General features: G+C 36.1%; 1 protein-coding gene across 1 annotated transcript in view; it reads right to left on the bottom strand.

The window, feature by feature from the left end:
- Nucleotides 1-23,524, bottom strand: part of NRG3 (neuregulin 3) — a 413,505-nt gene that overhangs the window by 236,821 nt on the left and 153,160 nt on the right. The window contains 1 exon segment of the mRNA XM_086616693.1: nt 2,025-2,154. Within this exon segment, the coding sequence (XP_086472819.1) occupies nt 2,025-2,154 (130 nt within the window).

Raw genomic sequence — 23,524 nt, 5'->3', positions numbered from 1 at the left:
CACCATAAAAGTAACTCTGAACGAGCTACTGCTTGTAGGGTTTAAGATCCTCACAGAATTAGGCAAAGCATTATAGCTAGTTTAATTACCTTTTAAATTTTAAAACATGTATTCTCTTGCTATATGAATTTTTATTGTCTTATACACGTCTTTTCATGCTGCACACTTCAAAGTACCCACTGAAATAAGCAGATGTTTAATTCCCAGAGAATGTGTCGATGCCTGAAACCTGTACAAGCAATATCTGTTACACAGGGGAGCTAACGGATTCACAAATGATACCCAGATTTCCCTATGGAAGAATAACACAAGAGAAGGTGATGAAAAAATTTACTCTGCTGGAAAGAATGAACACTCAACACACTGTCTTGTTTAGTTAAGGAGAAAAGCTTGGATGGAAAAGTTCTGACTGTTAGGTCAGACTGAGGCACCAGAATCACAGCAAATAAGAATATGGCAAAGGTAGACAACAGGAAAGATGTTGAAAGTCAAACAAACAAACAAAAAAAAAGACAGCTCTCATGAGATATAATACTGCAGATATTTAAATGTTTAATCTATATAGTTTACTAAAACAGTCTGTTCAAAGAAATTAGATAATAAATTTACCTATCTAATTAAAAAAATCTCATACCTATCTATTTCTTCCTGCTATTAATTTGTATCAGTTTGGTCCAGTTTCAATATTCTGACAACGAAAAACGCTTAAATATTTGAGTGATATAATTCCCTTGCTAACAGCTCGTAATGCTCCTAAGAAAGACTGAAAATCACATACCTGCTTTGAGAAAAAAAAACAAAACCACAAAAAAACTGCGAAGTGTTCTGACAGAAGTTGAAAAAGTCATAATTCTCCCATAGTTAATGGCCATAATATTTAATTAAAGAAGCATGCCATAAGAAAACATAAAATAAAGAGGGTAAATGAGTGGTCCCTGAAGCATATGAAACTGAACAGGAAAAAACTACCATCACTGTATTAAAAATAAAAATCTTAGGAATATTCTTCTGATGATAGACAGACTTGCATGAATCTTTAAAACTGTAAATTTCCCCTTTCAAATCAGGCACATATGATTTTGTGACTCTCTTTCTACTTTTAGTGGGATTTAGCAGCTTAAGTCCCAAAACATTCAGGAAAGCTTCTGAGAATCTTAGGTACTTTTTATTGTTTATATTAGAGATACCTACCTATTTAAATGCTCAGTTTAGAATTTGGGCATGTGTCTTCGATATATCTTCTATATGTCAAATAAAATATCTTAGGAGTAAATTAAAACATCACAAGTATAGGTTTTCATTTTGGACCACTTCTATTTAAAAGATTATTTGAATAGTTCAGATTCTTTTTTTTTATTCTCATCTTTAGGAAAAATGTTACAGTATTCCTCCTGCATATCACTCCCTTTTACGGACCATTATATCTAGAAAAATTGTATTTGGTGATTTGGTTTTCTTTTCTGATACTATTTTAAATACATTCAACATGGTCATAGACATTAACAGAAGTTTAAGAGTATAAAACTGTACAACAGCTACATAGCAGGTTTGGATGGCTATTATTTTATTTTTCAGTCATTACATTTAAGAAACTCTCAATCTTAGAAGTACTAACTGAACTCTTCCTCTCTCTCAATTAACAGTGCATACAGGTATAGTCAAAGCTCTACTTTAAGTACTCAAAATAAAGGAATGCTTCTGGTATGTAGAGGAACACAAGATGTAAAAAATATATTGTAAAAACCAAAACATTAATCCTTACTTATTTACATGATTAGAAAATAAAATATTGAAGATTTTTCTTATCTATAAAGCAACCAAAATGCTTCTTTTTGTATTTCTGTATTTGTTTTTACAGCTATTTCAGACTAGTAAAAAAAAAAATCAACTGTGAGGGATGCAATCAAATTCGAGACAAACTCCATTGCTTTGTAACATTCTAAGTCTAAATGTTTATTATTTTTTCTAACACTGTTTGCCTTGGACAGAAGACTTTTTTTGCAACATCTTCACAAGCGACTTACCGGCAGTGTTTATGTGATCCTGTTAAGGTTTCAATCACAAAGCATTCCCCTTCATTGAGACAATATGCAAGATCCTTGTCTTTGCATGGCTTAAAGTGCTCAGATCGCTCAGTGGAATACGTTGTAGTATCTATGGAGAAAACAAAAAAAAAAGAAATGCTGTAAGGCTAAATATTGAATGTTCTTAAAGTATATGTTAAATAAATTTGATCAAATTGGTCTCGATAACATCAACTAATCAATAGAGCCTAACAGAAACCAAAAGCACAGGGTAAGCAAACTTCAGTGTGACTACAGCATTATTTGCAATCAATTTTCTTAAAAAAGTCACAAAAGGAATCTTATATTTGGAAATATTAGCAGAAAAACTAACTAGACTGCAGCAAAGTTGAGTATAATTTCAGGTACTTCAAATTTCCAAAGTATCCCTTCTAAAATATAAACACACCTATTTTGTATTCTTCAACCAGAAAAATATTTTCATATTAATACACTGAAATATGGTTTTAAATAAAATACACAACTTTTTTATTAAATAATACACAAAAGTAGTTAATATAGTAACAATCTAAAACCACCCCACCCTAAAACCCACAACAACGAAAGAAAAAACAAAGCCAAAATCCTAAGGACAATGCCAATTTGATTCACCAGTCACAAAAACTGGCCCAGAACTGAAACCCAAGCAATGCACCCTAGATTGTTTCATTTCAGGTACGTCATCTCTAGGTTTCTGTAGGTCCATCTGAACATTCCTAGAACACAGTTCAAATAAGTGATTAGAGTTTGGACTGCTGGCTGTAACTTTGGAATACGTAGTTAGATAATGAGATTTGGAATGGGCTGACATTATCATGAATGAACTATCATTCCTGTCTTTTCCAATTCTGTTGGATTAATCAAAAATAAAGTGAAATTTTCAGAGCAAGATGTCTGACTGACAGATATTTTCATTTTCTTCAATAAGATAAGGATTTTTCTAATGAAAATGTGATTTTCAATGTAGACAATGATTTCCGTAGATCCATGGCTCAACCTTCGTATACAGTCTTAATTATCAAAGTTAAAATTCCTACCAATTTTGCAGGGACAAGGAGCAGGATCTAATATACTAATATATATTATAATTATAAGAGAACATTCCATTGAATACCATACAAGCTATCACAAAATATTCTGTTGCCTGCTGTCAAAGGAATGAAGCTGTTCTCAAAGCACATGGAACTTTAGATAAATTTTGAGTTTGCAAACACATTAATTCCTTTTTGCTTCTAGCCCAATACAAGGTAAATATCTGCCAAGCTAATATCAAAGTTGAAAACCAAAACACTGAAATATAAGACGCCTGTAAGTATAGTTCTGTGAGAAAATTCAGATAATTCAAAAAATATTTCGAAGTAACTTCTTTAATTCTTAGTGTATTTTAAATAAAATAGTGCTAACAAGTTTTCCTTGCTATCCACACTAAGTGAAGGAAGATTAATAAAATACATTTGAAAAGAATGAGAAGATCCACATCCTAATCTTGTATGCAACACCTTTTTTCCTCAGAGAGAAAATATCATAGTTCAAAGTTTTCAGTGGAGAGAGAAAAAAAAAACTGGGAATAAACTCCAGTGGTCTCCCTGCAAATGTTTTTGTAGATTCAGAATAAAAGGTCTTGCCAATTTCCCTGATAGCAGCGCTTATGAAAAAGGTGCAGGCTATATAAAAACTACTATGTTTTTAATGACTGCAAGCAAACTCTGAAGTGAAATGTATCAAATTGAATTTTGGAGAAAATACAAGATGCTTGTAAACACAAACAGTGACTAGCACAAATCGTTGTTGACATTTCAAGAATGATCAGGTTTTATGTAACAAAAATATCTTCAGGTAGAAAAAAGGTAGCCCAGTTACCTGTTAAGGTCAATTTTACACAGAAGCACTTAAATGAGCATTTAAAATTTGCCTAGGCAGAAAAATAAACATAAACAACAGTAATCAGATATGGTATTTCTATCCCCATTAAATAAGGAAAACGGAAGGTAATATTATTTGAAAGCACTTGTGATAATTACAAAAGGCAACTAAAACTGTTTGATGGGCAGCAACTCAACATGATATGGCTTTAGAGAACAGAACGCTTCTGTTTATCAGCCTGTTCTGAAGAAAGAATCCGTTCCAATACCTTTATGAAGGTAGTCACATTACATAGACCAAAGTAATCTGAGATGTCCCCAAAGGACAAGAGCAAAACTAAGGAGACTCTCACTATCACAAAGTGTGTGTTTGAGGTAGTGTCATACTGAATTCTCAGAGCACAGTGTTTCAAGTGCAGGATACTCCCCTTCTATCATAATTAAATCAAAAATATCTTGTCAAGGTCACCATTTTAAAGTTTTAGATTAAATATATTCTTCAGAGGTTTTGTCCTGTTTTATTTTAATTACTTCTCTGTTCAATATTATTCAAGATTAAATCAAGTCCACAGCAGAAACTTTGCCAATTCGGCAGTGTCAGAGCAGAGCTCCAACTGAGTACATGACATTTTAAATTGGCAAAAGTGCCACCGAAGATATAGCTAGAGCATAGCTTAATTTGAGTACTAATGAAAATTACACAAGTAATTGGACTTCTCTGCTGATATAAATTGTTAACAAACTATAGTCAGCCATTGCAGCAAGCCAGCCTTCCAGCCCTAGAGTTTCCGACACTTCCAGAGGAGTCACGTGGTGCTCTACCTACGCAGAGTGATGTGGGGCTGGAGTCAAAATGCTCTCCTGAAAGTCCTGTCTGCTTTATTTATAAACAAGTGTAAGTTGTGATACTTCATCTTCTCCACTTGGATGTGACTTCAAAGTTTTCTAACATTGTTTTGAGTTCTGTCTCTGGTCTTCCAAATTAAGCACAACGGTTGTAGGTATCAACGATGCTGACAGCTTCTTAATGACAATCTCGGAAAGCACTCCTTATGTTGAAAAAGTACACAATAATTTCTAACTTTTTTTTTTTAAATGAATATAATCTCAATAAAAGTCAGTTTTAAGTTATAGCCTTTTGTGTCTTGGAAATATATGTGCAAGTCTAACCAGGTTGATGCACATGGAAACATTTGTGTGTGTACAGCTGATCTCTGATCTGCAGAGATAAGATGTCTCAGCTATAAAGATCATTCACCAACATTCAAAAGCTCAAAAGCTGTGTTACTAATTGATACCCCAGATATCCCTAGAGCTGTTCGGCATTTTCTGCTGGATATACTCACATATAGTGTGAGTTTTCTGAAAGGTTACAATCCTGTTTTTATTACATGTTGCACTCGTGATGAAACAATGTCTCTTACAGCTTCATTAAATATTGAAAAAAAACAAAATCTAAAAACTTGTTCTAAACAGAACTACAGAAAGAACAAAACAATGGAAAATACTGTAGAGACTATATGTTTTTCTTGATTTATCTTCTAGAGAATAAATCCTACTGTCTGATTTGCCTCTCCTTTTTTTTTTTGGACAAGCACTAAATTGACTTTCCTGTGGTGGAATTGTCCTTTATTTCTTCAGGAGCCTGCTAAGTATCCACCACTATATTGTGAAGTTTGATTTTTTTAAAAATTATTATTACAAACTAGGCATTCACAAAATTACTAGCACAGTCTCTTAATTTGTTTCTAGTCTTTGAACATGGGTGACAGACTTAAACGTTTATAGGTAACAAAAGGGAGCTTCTGTTATGCATTCAGATGTCCTTGAATTCAAGTACATAAATGCCAATAATCCATAATCCTTAAAATTACTATTTTATTTTTTTTAATTGCCAAGCGTCCAGGTGTTTCATGCAATAGCAGCAGGGCTTATTGATTTCTACCGGAATCTTTCCAACTAAATCGGAACAAAGAATTTCTAGGCACTTTTGCTTTATTTTTCTTGCCTCACTATCAGCAAAGCATTATGCATCATTCCCATACTCCAAAAATGGATATATCATTGCCAAGTCTCAGATATCACTGCTTAATAAATGTACAAGAATTCAGTTCACATTTCAAAGGAAGGCTTCAAGATCTTTTATTTAGAACCATGGAGTTGGTTAAAAAAAAACAGTAGTCATTCAGGAATGTTGAAAAAAAAATTCAGTAGGAATTTTTCAGATGTTATTTTATTTTGTTAAGGTCTAAAGCTTGGTCTAAAGAAGCATTACTGACTCTGTATTCCTATCTCATTAATCTATTTCATCACAGTTATACCAGCACAGGATACCTCATTATAGCTATTTTATTGAATGATCTTCAAGACATAATACGGATACGATACTACCTCCGCCTTCAAGGCTACTAGATTCATTGCTTCTAAGTACTATGCTCTAATATTAATAAACCTGTAATTGCAAAGGACAAATGCAGGTAAAAAGAGCAAAATATTTACAATGACTGAGTATATAAACCAGGGTTCTCTGTAGTCCTTACACGATCACAGTGTTTCTCTCACGATATTTTAGAATTATGTTGTAGCTCTACTAGAAAGGGTCTTGCAAAAATTGAAAATACACAGAATAGTTTAAATATTACTTTGCTTACTCACAACACCCTGGAAATTAAAAAAAACCCCAACATATAACCTAAAACGTTTATTACTCTGCTGTTAGAAGTAAACAACAGGTGGGTGGGGAAGAAGATACCAAGCCCTAGCAAGATCTTTATTAAGGGAGAAGGAGTGGAGAACTTATATATTACTTGCAAGCGTTTGTTATTATTTAGCCTCAGCTGTTAGTAAGTCTTTCTTAAGTTGTAGATATCTGTAAAGTCAACATTCAAGACATTAATTTTCAATGCAAAGCAGAGATCTTCCTTTGTCAGTGCTAAATGAATACTAGTTGGTGTTAGCCATGGGAGATTGCTGGGATAACTGAATTAAAATATTGTAGTAATAAATTATGAGCAAAACCCTAAAGAAATTAAAACTTTATTTTTAAAAATAGTAACAGGGTTCTTGTTCTAAACTTACTTGAACTGACTGCATGCATTTATCTATGATTAAAATAAAAAACTTAATGAAAATCAGAAAAATATTTTATTGCTTTTACAGAGACAGTTTTGTATTAACTAGCAATCAAGTTCTGAACGCTGATTATTCAAGCAGATACCCCTTAGCCATTTTGTGCCAGACAAAATTATATTTAATTCAATAACGCTTAAAAGGATTTGATTGCATCATGATATAAAGCAAGTTTGTGCTATAGGTAAGGGAATACTTTGAGATTTTCTATTATCCTTCAGATTCAAATGAACAAATTTGTATAATTTAGCAAAAAACTGATAAAGTAGCAGATGCATCAAAACATCATCATTTACACTAGCTGGCTTCCCAGTCAGATTGTGGAGGTAGCTGAAACTGTTACCAGTGACACGGTCCAAACGTTTTTCCTTTCTGTTTAATTCAGAGGATTATATAAGAAAGCTCATGTGATATTAACTCAACAAACACATTCCTGTTAAAAATTTCTCTGCAGGTACACACGCACCCTTGAACAGACTGCTTTTCTCTCCATATCAGCAGAGTACAGCATCACATCCACAAATACACAGAAAAACAGCTCAGGCTCCAGAAACGTATAAGAAATTAAAGACAGTCAGTCATCTCTCCAAAACTCAGCACACACTCCCTGTCAGTGATTCCAAAATTAATTCCTAAAATGCAATGTTGTTCCAGAAATAAGTGTTGTTCACATTTTCCAAATGCTTTATCCATTTGAAATCACAATACACAAGTACTAATCCATATCTTGAAAAATATATTAAGGGATTTTCAAGCTACTAGTGTATTATTAGAAAAAGATCACGTGCCATCAGAGAACAAAACTTTTAAGTAGTGAAAGCAAAGACATACTTTTATCTGTAAAAAAAACAAACCAAGCAGTCATTATTTCCAAAAACAATGTACAAAAACAGTCCCCTAATGACATTTTGCAACTGAAACTCAAAAGCAGAAAAGCAAATAAAGTTAGCACCACTTCAGAAGGTGTTATCTGATCACATCTGCCAGAACTTAAATACTGAACCCCGAGCACCAACGAAATTCATCTACAGATGTGCAGAACTGCACATCAGGGGCTGCATTCTGCTGTAACGCTCAAACTGAAATCAGTGAAAGCTGAACAAATGGGAGATGACTCAGGAGAGAGCCCTGTGAGACACAAAAAGCCAGAGTTTTTCATAAGTTCAACATCTAGGAGTCAAGCAAACAGGAGCAACTAAAACCCTAAAAGGTTTTAGCATTCAATGTGAAGAGTTATTTTGAAAATTGAGTCATGACAGTTCTGATGGGCAGTCTAGATTGAGTGCTTTTGCCAATCAGACATCTATTCAGGTGTCCTTTGGTAGAACTTCTCATTAACCAATCTATAAGAAATTCACAGAGAAATTCAGTGAAAAAGTGGGGTACTCAAGATTAAGCCAAAAGTGGATCCACCATCCCCCACCAGGCCTTCTCTCTACTTTGATCCCCAGCAGTCCCTCCCGTCTCAGTACACTGACATCGCCAGAGACACCAAAAGACCTTGAGATTGGATGGCACTTTTGCACCAAATGGGGACACCCTTTTGGGGATGCGGAAATAGTCTCCAATAGCTGGACAAACTGAAATACAGTTACATTAAGTTACTTGACAGTACAAAAGTAAAATAGTAAATTAAAAAAAAAGATTAAAAGAAATACTTCCAGGGGTGCAAAAGTTGCTGATGCAATCAAAACTTAGCAGGGAAGGAATCAGAACAATTTTGCATAGGTTAAAAGATGGCAGAAGCAAGCAAGCATAACATTACATCCGTGATGTCTGCAACCACCAGCGCTGTAGAGTGGAAAAAAAAAAATAAACAAAAACTAGTTTATAAAATCTACAGTAGTGTGTGATGAAACATTTCTGGCTCAGTTTGGCTACTGAAGAAAATGTTAGTTTGGAGCAATGATTAATCATTGTTTAACAAGAATAATAATAAAAATAAAGCAGTCTTAAATAAAAATAATTTTCCTTTATTTTTCATCCTCAGCTTCAAGTGACCTCAGGAGGATTCAAATCTCATTGCCTAAGGAAGACTGTTACATCGACTGGATTTGATTGGACTTCCTTGTAAATAACTTGAAGTGAAGACTTTCAGAACTTTGCACTTTCAAATCTGATATATTTGGAAATACAAAGAAAAGGAAACATAAGAGAAAATAGAGGAGAAGGAAATAAGAAAAGAAAACAGAAGAGAAAAGCAATGATCTAAATAACTCTATTGCTACAGTAAGAGTATAAATCTGGTGTTACAATCATTACCACATGTAGTAAAAAAAAACAATTAACAGTCCTTCAAGTCTTTTCCTTCCTACATTACTGCTGTCTTCTCCTGTGTTCGTCTGACTAACCTCATATTCTTCAACAACAAGGTGACCCGCTTAGTGGATGAGGGAAAAGCTGCAAATGTTGTCTACCTAAATTTTAGTAAAGCCTTTGACACTGTTTCCCACAGCATTCTCCTGGAGAAACTGGCTCCTCACGGCTTGGAAGGGCATACGCTTCTCTGGGTAAGAAAGTGGCTAGATGGCCAGGCCCAAAGAGTTGCGGTGAATGGAGTTAAATCCAGTTGGCAGCCGGTCACAAGTGGTGTTCCTCAGAGCTCAGTATTGGGGCCAGTTCTGTTTAGTATCTTTACCAATCATCTGTACAAGGGGATCGAGTGCACCCTCAGTAAGTTTGCAGATAACATCAAGTTGGGCTTGAGGGTAGGAAGGCTCTACAGAGGGATCTGGCCAGGTTGGATCAATGGACCGAGGCCAAGTGTATGAGGTTTAACAAGGCTAGGTGTCAGGTCCTGCACTTGGGTCACCACAACCCCATACAATGCTACAGGCTTGGGCAAGAGTGGCTGGAAAGCTGCCTGGTGGAAAAGGACCTGGGGGTATTGGTCAATTGCTGGCTGAATATGAGCCAGCAGTGTGCCCAGGTGGCCAATAGGATCCTGGCTTGTATCAGAAATAGTGTGGCCAGCAGGACTGGGAAAGTGATTGTACAAGGGGACCCTTGTACTTGGCATTGGTGAGGCCACACCTTGAGTATCGTGTTCAGTTTTGGGCCCCTCACTATGACAAAGACATTGAGGTGCTGAAGTGTGTCAAAAGAAGGGCAATGAAGCTGGTGAAGGGTTTAGAGCACCAGTCTCATGAGGAGCTACTGAGGGAACTGGGGTTGTTTAGCCTGGAGAAAAGGAGGCTGAGGGGAGACCTTGTCCCTCTCTACAACTGCCTGAGAAGAGGCTGTAGCAAATTGGGTGTCAGTCTCTTCTCTCAAGTAACAAGCGACAGGACAAGAGGAAATGGCCTTGAGCTGTGCCAGGGAAAGTCTAGACTGGATATTAGGAAAAATTTTTTTTACCGAAAGTGTTGTCAAACATTGGAACAGGCTGCCCAGGGAAGTGGTTAAGTCATGATCCCTGCAGATATTTAAAAGATGTGTAGATGTGGGGCTTAGGGACATGGTTTAGTGGTGGATTTGGCAGTGTTAGGTTAATGGTTGGACTCGATCTTCAAGGTCCTTTCCAACATAAATGATTTTGCAATTCTCTCCTCTTGCCTGTGAAGCACAGTGTGGGGTGGGAGTTTACATGCAAGGAACAAGAAAGAGAAAGATAATGACAGAAATCTTGGATCTTGATGTCTTTTTGGCACGTGTAGATAGTTCCTCCTGCACCCACCTGTGCCACAGCTCAGGGGTAACAGCACCGGAATCAATTGTGGCCTAATTCCAGCAGATTTCATATGTAGTTCTGTTTTTTTCCACATCACCTGATTCCCATCACAAGTCACAAACGATTTGATTTCTTTATACATAAGTGTCATCGTAACCCAGCAATAAACCTTCAGCAGTTGATTCTACAAACTCCAATCATCAATCCAGACTAGTGAAACACTTCACTTTTATGTGAAAACTGCATAGTAGCTACAAAAAGTATTTGTACAATGGACAGATACTAGTAAACAAGAAAAATTATCGTGTAGTTTAAATGTATTTCAAAATAAAATGAAAGCTTAATTAAATCACCTACTCTTTTCTTTTGGTTGAAGTGACAAAGATTTTCTCCTTTATCAGCATATCAAATAACTCATTTCCTCACATGGTGAGAGCAGAGAGGAAAAAAAAATAATTCTGTGGGTCTCAGGAGGGAGGTGGGCATCCTGTTGTGGTGTTTTTCCCAGCCTGCTTCACTCTTCCCATCACTCAGGAAAGCTGAGATGCATGCATAAAAATTTGTGACAGCTCAAATTCCTAATTGAAAGATCCCAAACACTCATTGTCTCAGCTCCTGGACCTAACCTGAACTGATGTTTATCATCCCCTGTGTCCTGCCACCCAGCATTTGATCTGCTGCCACTATCACCAAATCGAATTATGTCACCACAGCTGAGTGGACAACTTCAACTAACTCTAAGGCACATAACTGCCATTTGAAAGTGTTACAAAAGGGGAAAAGAAAAAGTAAACCAAAGAGAAAGTAAAAATTAATGACTTCTGATTTTTCTGCAAACCAAGCTGTTGCACGCATGTTTTTCCACAAAACGATAAATAATTTAAATTGGAAGATCTCTCAAAAGACCTGCTGCTCAAAGTAAATTTTGATTTTAAGATCAGGATGCTGTACTAAGTCCAGTTGGTTTTTTTTAAATCTCCAAGGATAGAGACTCTATGACACCTTATAGCCATCTGTTGCATTGCATAGTCACTCTCATTCACATTTTTTTTGGCCTCATTACATCAGACTGAGAAAAGGCAATACTCTGGAGCTGATAAAAAAAAAATCACAAACAAACTGAACTGAAAGCTACACAACTGAAACAGTTTCACTGATGTATGAAACAGTCCCTTATGAGTTTCTTAGTAGAAATTAAAAGTCCAATACATGCCAAATGAAGGATGGGAATGGTTTTGTTTTACCATTTTATTTTTTCTGCCTTTAATATCCTTAAAGAGCTTTCCAAAATTATAAGAAAATGAGATATAATATTTAAGATTGCAGATATGTCTAAACCACTTGTCAAAAGAGCAAAGGGGATTTTATTGCTTAGTATAAAAGGACATTAGAGTGTTATCAGCAATGGGCATAGTGTGAATTCTGCTTTCAAAAATCTGTTAAACTAATATTGATGAATGCTTGAGCAGGCATTCACCCATATTAATGATTCTTCTTTTCACTGCTCAGGTCTCTCAATACTTTGTCCTTTCATAGCAATCATATCACAGATTGCAGCTAGGTAGGCTGTACTGTTGTGAAGTAATGGAAAATTACAATTAGTTAGCATTCAGTAGCAATAAAGCAAACATTATCAACACTGAAGCAATCTTCCATTCCTAAGAATAACTGTCTTGTAAGAAAATTCTTCTGGGAACAAGTATTTTGTGATTTACAGCTCATTAGGACCATCTGCAAATTCCTTAAAGTGTGATAAGAATTCAATTACTTTTGTATTTTAAAGATCTAATAAATTATTCCTTCTAAACATTCAAAAAATGCAAAGGTTAAAGTAGAAAATAAAAGTGCTATGTAAAATATAAGGAATAGACATTATAATACAAAGATATTCATTGCCATGACGCTATTAATAATCTTCATTGCAAAACCCTATTTTATGTAGAGATTATTTTTAAACGTTTGTAAAGTTACACATAACTCATCCACCTATTGCTGAGAAATTACTGATTTTACTAAGAAATTAGAAGTGGCACCACTGTAACTCTGCTCAGACTATTAACTACAACAAGCAGTTTAGAGTAAACATGTTTGTTTTTCTCTTATGAACACAAGAACATGACTCATCTTTTTTCACAAACAAATTACAAAGCTTTCAGCTCTGAAGACCTGGGCATTCCTGGAAGGACTAGCTATTTTTTCCAAAAGCTTGTGTTTTGTGTATGAAAATATGCAGCACAACACATACACAGGAGTGTAAAAAGGTAAACATTGCTGTTTAGTAGATGTAAGGGGCTTCAGCTTCCCCCAGATACTGCTACAGGAAAGAAACGCTACAATTGATAGAGAAGGTCTTGTCATTAATGGTAACAGGCGAGTGTCCTCACTGAGCACCAACACTTTTTCAATCACAGATCTGTAATACTCTGTATTTGCACATTTTTATACATGCTATAGTATAGGAAAATTCTCCTGGAAACAAAGTACTGTGTGATTTTTCGGATTTTGTAGTAAGTGGAAGCATATGAAGTTTAACAAAGATGAATGCAGAGTCCCACTCCTGGGACGACACAATCGAAGAGCCCAGCACAGGCCAGGATGTGTGTGGCCTGCCAGCAGTGTGCTGCTGCAGCAGCAAAGGCAACAAGGCCCAGGGCTGCAGCCACAGCAGCATTACCAGCATTGGTAAACACATGGTCATCCCATTCTACTCAGTGGTCACCAGGCTGCACCTGGAGTACTGTGTCCAGTTATGGTCCCTGCAATTCCGAAAAGATTGGAAAAGATTCCAAAATTCAGTGGACAGACCAAATAGGGTTCAAAGGAGGGCCACGAAGATGATCAAAGGGCTGGAGAACCTGCCCTATGGAGAAAGACTGAGGGAGTTGGCTCTTTTCTCCGTGGAGAAGAAAAGGCTCAAGGGGAACTCGTCACAGTTTTCCGGTACTTAAAGGGCAGCTACAGAGAGGACAGAATCTCTCTCCTCACAAGGAGTCACATGGAGAAGACAAGGGGCAATGGCTAAACAGGGCAGTGGGAGAGGTTTGCCTTAGTATAAAAAAATAAATTTTTGATTAAAAAAAATAAATAAAAAAAAACAATCACTGGAACCATCTCCCCAGAGATGTGACTGGAGTTTCCATCATTGGAGGTTTTCAGGACATGACTGGACAGGCTGCTAGATAATCTCACCTAGGCCCCCTTTTCCATGAAAGTTTGGACCAGATGATCCTTAGAGGTCTCTTTCAACCTGGGCTGATCTATAGATCATAGTCCTGGATCATTTACAATTTCCTTAAAGTTTTATAGGAACTATCCAGTACAATGTTTTCAACATTTAATAAATCGCTTCTTACAGTCACTGATAAAATGCTGTACGCTAAAAAAATAGACACCTAATGGAATAAAAGGATTATACTAGTTATATGGGGAAACACTTTACATTGTAATGTAAAAATATTAATTATCAAGAAGCTATGAGTAGTTTGTTGGACTGGCAGTGTGATGATCTTTCTCCAAGGAACTGAAATCAGTCAAATAATGCATTGAATAGAAATGAAGGAAACAAGAAATGCAGGTCTAACCCTAAGCTTGTGCATATCTCCAAGGCATGCAATCTAAAATTTATTCACTGTTGCATTTATCATTTTGACATCCTTGTGGTGCGGACATGCAAAGTCAGGCTATGAAACATTACCATTACTCTCAGCATTTCCTTTCATAAAGAAACCCATTTATTCTACATTGTATTTTATTTTTTTAATCTAATTTCCTCACCTTGATTCTTTTAATTCAGCCTTCTAGAACAGAAAGGGGAGAGGCATGAGAAGGTAAAATGTCTTTGCAGTACTTCCTTTATTCTGTACTGCCCTATTCCTGCGTATGGCTTACCTCACAAGATTCCTCTTGTTCTCTTTCTCAGCTAAGGAGAACACTTCTCCATCTTTTTTTGACATGGCATTGAGAGAAGTGCATGTGCTGCAAATCCCCTTGACCTTTCTATCAGCAAACAAAAATAAACTGCTCAACTCTATAGGCTAGCATTTTCCAATGCAAGTCATTAAGTAAATTGCCTATAGCTTTATAATTTAAAACCACGTGCTTCAACATAGCATAGTGTCAGTAAACTGTGGTAAGGAAGAGCCAGATAATGAGGTTCTCACGTGGGCTACTACAGCTTCAGAAACTAGACTTCTATCAACAGAACCTGGGTTAGGTCTGAATTTGACTAGAGACGTCAAGGATATCGTATCTAATATCACAACAACTAAATGATTATTTTGCAATATTTCACAGATTAATATAAACATGATCTTTTTCTATTTCATAAAACATTTGCCTTTGACTCACATTCAAATCAGGTTTAGTTGCATTTCCTTCTGGTCTTGGATTTAACACAAACAAAATGAAAAGTTCAATACCTGTAATTCAAATCTAAGTCACCGTCTAATAACTGAGATTTTTCTACTATACTCTCTGCAATTGAGACTATTATGTTGACACAAAAGATGTTTATAATAGTTGAAACTTCTTGGCCTGACTTCATACTATTAGAGAATACAGTCTTAGTGTAACAAATGAATATACATATAGTCTTTCCAACTGTGAACAAAGGAGTAAAGGGAAGAGATGACAGGGAGTTTGCAACTATAAGGAAAGATGCTTTTGCAGAGACACAGAATAATTCACCGTGAAATCTCTCTTAGGACCACGGCCACTAGCAAAACGAAGTCTAACTTATTTGCCTACCACATTTAGTAATCTCTATGGCAGCTATATTCTGCCACAATCATCAAGAGAGGAAATTTAATTCAATCTTTGAACAGCAACAACAAGCTAGCAAACTAATAAGTCATCGTTGTTACTCTTCTTTGCATCTTTCAAGTTCTACTAGCTCATTCTGAGACTTAAGCACCAGAAGCACACAAAACACTCAAGACTTAGAGCTTGCATTTATTCACTGACTTGAAAAAATAAACCAAAACAATAAACTACTAACACACTATGATCTACTCCTTTTTTAATAATTCTTTACTTAAACATACACAGAGATTACAATATTGTACATGCACAGATAGGGAGAAAAAGAAAAGTATCAACTGCCACGGACTTTTGATTACCATTACCTATAGAACTTATGTTTCACTTCCAGCCACCCATTGTATAAGATCATGGCACCCTGATTTGCTGGTAGCATTGCATCTCACCACCAATTCTAGCTGCCAGAGCATTTTGAGGTTATAGTTATTTCTGGGCATTGTATCCTTTATCATTAATCAGTTTTGAGCAACAGAAGTATTATTGCAGGCAAGCATAGTGCTATGCAGTAAATAAATTCTCGACTTTTTACAGTATAATCTGCTTGTTTTGGTATGAGTTATGATTTTTTTTTGGTTTTGATAACCTAATCAGCCTTTACAGTGCACTCTTCAACAAAACAGTTGTGAAAGTTATGATTAAGAGCATTCCAGTAATTATTTGACTTCACTACAGATCATGAAGAAAATATGTCCCTGCGAACTAATACCAGTCAGAATTTTAATGTTCTTAAAAAACATTCAGGTTAATTTTCTATTCCTTAATGAATAAGCAAATTATCTAGGTCTTATGCTTTGTCTCCTATCCTTTTACATTTTTTTTAAGGAAAAATATTATGCAATCTTTTAAATTAAAGCTTAAATTAACCAACAACTCTAATTTCATGTACCTGATAAAGCAATATAATTGAGGGAAACCAATGAAATATCCAGTTTTCCCTCCTACTTTATACAAACTCAGAAAACACAAGGTCTGCAGGGTGGGCTTCTAGCAGTATAAATTCCAGTGCTAAAGAAACCTCAGTCTTCATTCACATTTCAGTTGCAGTTAAACAACATGACAGAACAAAGTGACCACTACTCACATGACAAAAAGGTTAAGGTCAATGTTAGAATAGGATCAACAAATTCGCACTTTTGCAATATTTTATGAAACTCACTATTTTCCCCTATTTCGTATTAGGAAACAAGAATAACAAAACAGCTGTAGTAGCTTCTCTTCTCACTCTGAGAAGCATTAAGATACAGTTTCACCCTTCAGTTCTCTTCACTCTGCCGTTACTTGGTTTACATAGTGCACACAAAGCTCAATTGTAGCAAGCATCTTTCAGTAAAACTGTCTTCGCAAGAAACTAGCCTTGAAGTAGAAAATCAAAGTATTAATTAGCTTTCCTACACTCCTGAATCACAAATGCATGTTAACCTAGGCATCTATCAGTGTTAGCTAGCACAGAACTTGAGATTCCACATACTGAAGTTGCATCCTTATTACTCAGATTATTTCAGTATACAATTGAAATTGAAATGATATCTCCTACCTTTACCCATGAGAAATTTGGGCAATATCACAAGCACTCTGTGTCTCACTGTACCAGTTCGATGGTTGCAAAGCAGTCAGCTTTCCACTGCTAAACAAAACAGCTTGAGGTTCAACAAATCAGCAGTGTTGGCATCTGATATAGCTAAAGTAAGGGGGAGGACAGTAGTTGCGAGATGGCACTGACAACTTTGCTTCCACTTCTGTGCAAATAAAATGTAGGCTAGGACACTGAAATGAAACATAATTAGCCATAAAAAGTGGGACTGCAGGCCCTGGTTCACTGAAGATATTAGTACAGTGCAGAAAAAGCCAATTAAACTAGTCGTTTAACTTACAAACTGCAGCATTAATAATGCTAATAGAACTACAAGACAATAGCAACAGAAGTCCAGTTCTGGAAATGCAACACTGAACATCTCCTCTAGTAGCCTAACTCCATTTTACAATCTCTCCATTGGAAAATACATCATATTCCCTAGTCTAGTGCCATCACATTGGAGAAAAATATACACAGAAGCAACAGCTGTGATCACCGAAATACAAGCGCTCAATATGAACAATTAACAGCTGAGTAATAAAAGATAACAGAAAAAGTGCATCACCCTCTTTTGATGGTTTCTAATTCTTCCTTAATGCTAATATATACACAACATATGTAGCCACAATCAAATAACTGTTCAAACTTTTATCACTTAAGTGTCTTTCAACCTGCTAAACAGAAAAAGCAGCACAGTATTTCACAATCATCTATTGTGTTAGGCTATTTTTAATGACGTTTTATAACTAGTAGGAGATTTATTGCCTATTCGGAAGCTGCCCAATAGGCAGCTAACATATCATTGCGGCAGCTGTCTCCCAATTTGTCATGTCACAAAGCTGACTCAGACAGTGATTTTTGTGCCAGAAGATTTTTGGCGGCAGTAGCAAAAATCCTAGTAATATTCCCCTCTGGAGAGCACAACTGCTACTCTTGGAAGTTTGGAAAAGGCCAAGGAAAAAAAACCAAACAGCTGAGAAATCAAACAGGCTGGTTCCAAAATGCTTCAGTAATTATTGTCAGAAGCTTACAGGAGATGAACCTTACCGCTAATCAATTCCTCTAACCGCATCCCTTTTCAAGTTTGTGGAAAGAATTCCAGACACAAATACTTGCTCATTACAGCATTTCTCTCCCTCCTCTTCCAATGAATGATTAATTTTTGTCCTTGTTTCCTGAGCCATGCTGTTTTTTAAATAATTCTCAGGTAACTTTGCCCAGGTCACACACAGAAACACCTAAACATTCCAGGCTTTAAATAACAGGGAAAATGGATCCAAACAGCGGTTCTTTACAGCAGTATATCACCTAACTCATAGAGGTTCAAGTTCAGTGCTCAACTGGGAAAGACAAGAGACAAATGCCTGCCCTAACCAAGACACATTTGCTCCTCAGCCATTCCCAAGGAAACATGAAGATCGTTTCCTTTACAAACCATCTGCCCTACAGTTCTATGTAAATCTTCCCAAGGCAAAGACTGCTTTATTTCTGCAAGTTCTGACCAAGGATAATAGGAATGGGCGTGGAATGAGAAAGTCAAGGAAACAAGAAAGAAAGAAAAAACCAAAACCCAAACCCCATATGCTAATGTGTAATTTTTCAAAATTTATACGACACAAGGTAGCAGGTTTTAAAAGCAATATAAAATAGAAGGAAGGAAAAGGAAAGTGAGGAAGAAGCCTAACAAACAAAAACTGGTGAAAATTCAAGATGCCCAGAGAAAACCTGCTCACACACAGAGATAACAGGTCTCTTCAGGAAAGAAACACTGAGAATTAAAAAAAAAAAAACAAACACACAAACAACTCCAACACCCTAACATGTCTATATAAGCCTATCTTTTAAATAGCAGAGATGTAATTTGGATTATCTCAAGACTGCAGAAGTATAAATCATTAATAGTGAACTACCTTAAGTTTTTTAATAGCAAATATATATTTAGGAATCCAGTATTTATTTACTGATTTTATCCATTTATATTTATATACAAACACAATTTCACAAATCAGTTGAAGCTTCTGCTTATACCCTAGTTTAAAGCAGATTAAGTGTACCACTGCTTTCTCTCCAGTTAGATTTACCTGTGAAACCAATCCCATATGAAACAAAGGTTACTAACATCACTTGTTAAAAGGGAAAAAGTCTCAAACAGCTAAGCCTGCTTTGGAAATACTCATTCAGATTGAAATGACAATGTGGTTCATTTTGAATCTGAGATTTTATCTTTTTTTTTTTAAGGAGTTATTTTTTCATTGCCTCAGTGTTCAGTTTCGTTTGCCAACAGTAAATTTAGATTGCATGCACTCAGAAGCAGCAGACGTGTGATAGTTTGGATGTAGTTAAAACCTCAGCAAAAGCTTGGAAAACTTGGGGGTACAGGGAATGAAAGCACACAATCACAAGTTCTCTGGCATGTAGCCAAATGAAAATCTTTGGCTTCAGTAGTTTGTTGGATTGAATTCGTCATCTTCTGCATAGGAAAAAGCTTCGTTAGTGCAAGAGTTGTTTACACAGATCCCACGCCAGCCTCCTTGAACAGCCGCTGGCATTTCTAAGACATATATCCACATCCAGAAGAATAATAGAGTCAGAATTTCTTTATTCCAAACTTATCTCATTTTTGCTGCAACATCCTCTGTGGGGCACTGGAAGTTGGAGTAAGCTAGAACAAATATCAAATCATCTAGTTTGCAAGAGTAAGGTGGCTGGCATCTGGTGGCTCTAAAAATAAATATATATTTTGTTTATATAAAAAAAAAAATAATCCTGAGATGGTGGAATTAATGTTTCACATCCCTTTTGGCAGCTTGTATCTCTCCATTTGCCAGCTACTCTATTTTCTATTTTCTCCGGTTGAGTACGTTTCATGGTTATTCAGTAGATTTATGTATTTCCTTATGCTATTGCCTTAGTACTGTCAAACATCCAAGCTGATAGTTTCTGCTAGCTAATTCTCTTTCTACTAGATGACAAGGACTTCAAAGACAAAATGATCATCTTGAGCCTCTATTATCCAACTTTCCCACTTGCTATACACTGCATGTAGTTTGTTTGAGGTGGCAACTTGATAGCAAAGCAAGGCACAAAGCACAACAGTATCCGCAAATCCTGTCAATGCAGATGAGCTGTTGAAATCAAATCCAAAAGGAGTGGTACACCCTGCCATGCACTTAATCATAAGGCTAGCAGACTTACCTATGAGTACATACGAGATATGGATCTTACTGAAAATCTCTGCATATTTTAGTGGTGTATCAAAGTTCAAATCAGAAGGAAGTGGCTTTCGAGTACCAAGATCTAAATCACACCTGAACTGAATACTTAAGAATGAAAAATTTACAGAATCTCTAAAAGCCAGTATGGAAGAAAAAGCAGGATTTTCAGACATCCTTTATTGCTGGACAAAGTCTCAGCAGGTATCAGAAAAGCCCACAGATCTTTCTGCCCATGTTGCATACACCATGGCTACTTAGATCAATACCTAAGTATTGCTAATATTTGGGATGTTCCAAGAAACATCCCAATTAATTGCATCCATAATTAACTTAACATGGCCAATTACTGTTGCTAATGATTGTTTTGAAAAATAACTAGATCGCTCATGCCGTATTTTTCCAGCCAACACAATTGCACATGCATTATGAGACTGTGAGTCTAAGAAATCTTGCTTCATACAGCACTTTTCAGTTCAGAATCTGCAGTGTCCTTCCACATGCAGCAATCCAATGTAAGAACTTCTGGAGATTTTCCTAGGCTCACGCTTCACCATTGCATTCTCAAGCAGATGTAAAATTTCTGAGGAGAGCAAGCAACCAGGCAAACAGCTGAAAGCTTGAACATTTATAAAATTTTGGCTGAAATTCAGCCTTCCAACAGCTGCAGCCATGTTCATGACATTTTAAAAAAATCCAAGCTTCAGTCCTACAAAGATTTGCTTTTGTATGCAAGTTTTTGCTGCCCTATTTTAGGGCTCAGAAAGGACTCATCACTTCACATTTCTCTCTCTCAGGGTGAAACTTAATTCTTAATGAATTGTAATTAAGAACTGAAGCACCACCCTCTGTCCACCCCCGCATGGCGTACAACTCCAGCAACCATCTCTTCACTATTCCCTTTCCTCCCTCTTCAGCACTGGAGGCATAATGTACGCAGCGTAGGATCCTCCCATCTCTTCATAGAATTAGACAGATGAATAAACTGGGACCAAATCAGGAAGCAATTGAGATTATGATATTATTTCAAAAACTATGTACTTTGAACATTCCCTGAAACACCAGCAGAAATCTGATGATCAGTAATTTTTTCAGTTTTCATATCTGGGACACGTTTTACATAGCAAGAGCTTTGAAGAGTTGAGGGTTTAGTATTCTGAGCTATCCTAAAAATCAGAGTATATCAAAATCCAGGACAGAATTCACTCTAAACCTACAAATATTTAGAAGTCTCACATTGCAGATGTTAATATTCTCCATATTGCTGTGAGTTATATTTGATATTATTTGTCTAGCACAAAAGCTGTGCAAAGTACTTCACAAAACATAAGAAATCAAGATTTACTCCTAGGAAATTTGTCTCTCCAGTTTTAGGAAAAAAACACAACACCGTGGAGAGGTTCACAAACTGTAGACGACAACGTAAGTAGACTTCCCCTCTCATTATTATTCGAGTTGTCCTTACAGATAAATTTAATAAAGTATTTTAATTGAATAATTGCAAAGTATTCATAATTGAATAATTACATACACGGTCATTTCAAACTTCTAAACTAATAGTACCATATTCATAATTATGACATCAATGAATTAAAAAAAAAATCCTTTTTTTTCCTTGTAGATCCATGAAAGAATTTATAATCTTTTCCCCCTCCTCAATCTTTCTTTCACTACTTCCATACTGCTTTCAACTGGGCTTGTTGACAGACACACACGCACTTTCTAATTCCATTACAACCTGAAGGTGTCTTATTTTGCAAGATATATGTTATTGAGTCTCCTTCTCACATAATCATGGTATACAGAAATCTATACATACACAGACACTGTTGCACAGTAGTTTCACTAGAACAGATGCTAGAGTTAATATAATATATTGGTGGTTTCCAGCAGCACAAAAATTTAGCCTTGTGAGTGGTCCTATCTATGTGTGATTGTTTATGGAGCCATGCAGGTGCCGTCCATAATAACTTCTGACTTTTGACCGTCATTTGCAGGATATGTGCTTGATAAACTCAAGTTGTAAATCTGATAATCTTATTATTCACCTGGTTTTTAATCAAATTTCAGTCACATACACGTATGAGTGCATAGGGTTACCCATATGCACACTGGCTTGCTTGCTTATGAACACATCAATTGCTTGCGATAAGATTTGCGGGGTGGATCACTGGTAAACAACTTCGGCATCTCATTTCAGTTTTACCTGGGGAGAGGCAATAATATGAGAAAGACTAAAGAATTATTCTCTGTTTCAGCTAGTATTTTAAAACTATAATAAACAACACCTCCCCCTCCACCTGGATCTTTGGGTACCTCTGGCAGTATTAATATTTCAGGAACTACACATTCACTCAGAGGTATTAGAAAAAAAACAACAAAAAGTTACTTCATTTTTTCAATCCCAACAATAAATATGTTTAAGGCGTCAGCACATTAGTTAATGATCTTAAATCTTTCTAATGATATGAAACATTTTGAGATCCACTGTTTGTCATGGATAGAGTATTCTCTGGGTTTATTTCCCATGACCTAAACTTTCATATTCAAGCAATGTTTATAAAACACCGTTGACAGTAGTTAACATGCTAGGTTTGTTTTAATTTAACTAGATGAGGCAAACCTTTGTATAGATAGTGCTACAGAAAATTTTATTCCACTAGGCACAAGTTCAGTTACGTATTCACTAAGGGAAAAACATCTTGAATAAATCTCCATATCATCAGAGCTCCTTGGCCTCATTGACTGATACACTACAGGACTATGAAGGAAGTGGAAAGAATTTAAAAAATAAAAAAAACCCAAAATTACTCTTTTCAGCACAATTCCATTTAGAAAAGTATGAATTTAGGCAGCATCATTTTCCTGCCTTCTCCATCTTCATTTTGCCCTTAGTTCTACAGAAAGCCTTCAAAATGGTAAAGATAACATTTGATCTTTCAACACATCTTTCACAGAGACTTCTATCTCCACAAACTCAAAACTAAACTTTTGCCATCCCAGAGGCACAAAAAAAGAATTCGATCAAAATCTCAATAACGTGCATGAGACAAAGCAGCCCACAGTTCAGAGGGTGGAGTGGTAGAAAGTTTAGTCTATATTGGAAGAATAGCTTTCCAAAGTGACCTTTTTGCTCAAACAGGATGACTTTCGAATAGGAAGTTCCAGCCAAATCCCTGGCCTAGCACAGCAGAGAC

The sequence above is a fragment of the Tauraco erythrolophus genome, chromosome 9, assembly GCF_009769465.1.
Source record: "Tauraco erythrolophus isolate bTauEry1 chromosome 9, bTauEry1.pri, whole genome shotgun sequence".
Taxonomy (NCBI): domain Eukaryota; kingdom Metazoa; phylum Chordata; class Aves; order Musophagiformes; family Musophagidae; genus Tauraco; species Tauraco erythrolophus.
Note: the sequence above shows the minus strand (reverse complement) of the source record. Positions and strands in the feature narration are given on the sequence as shown.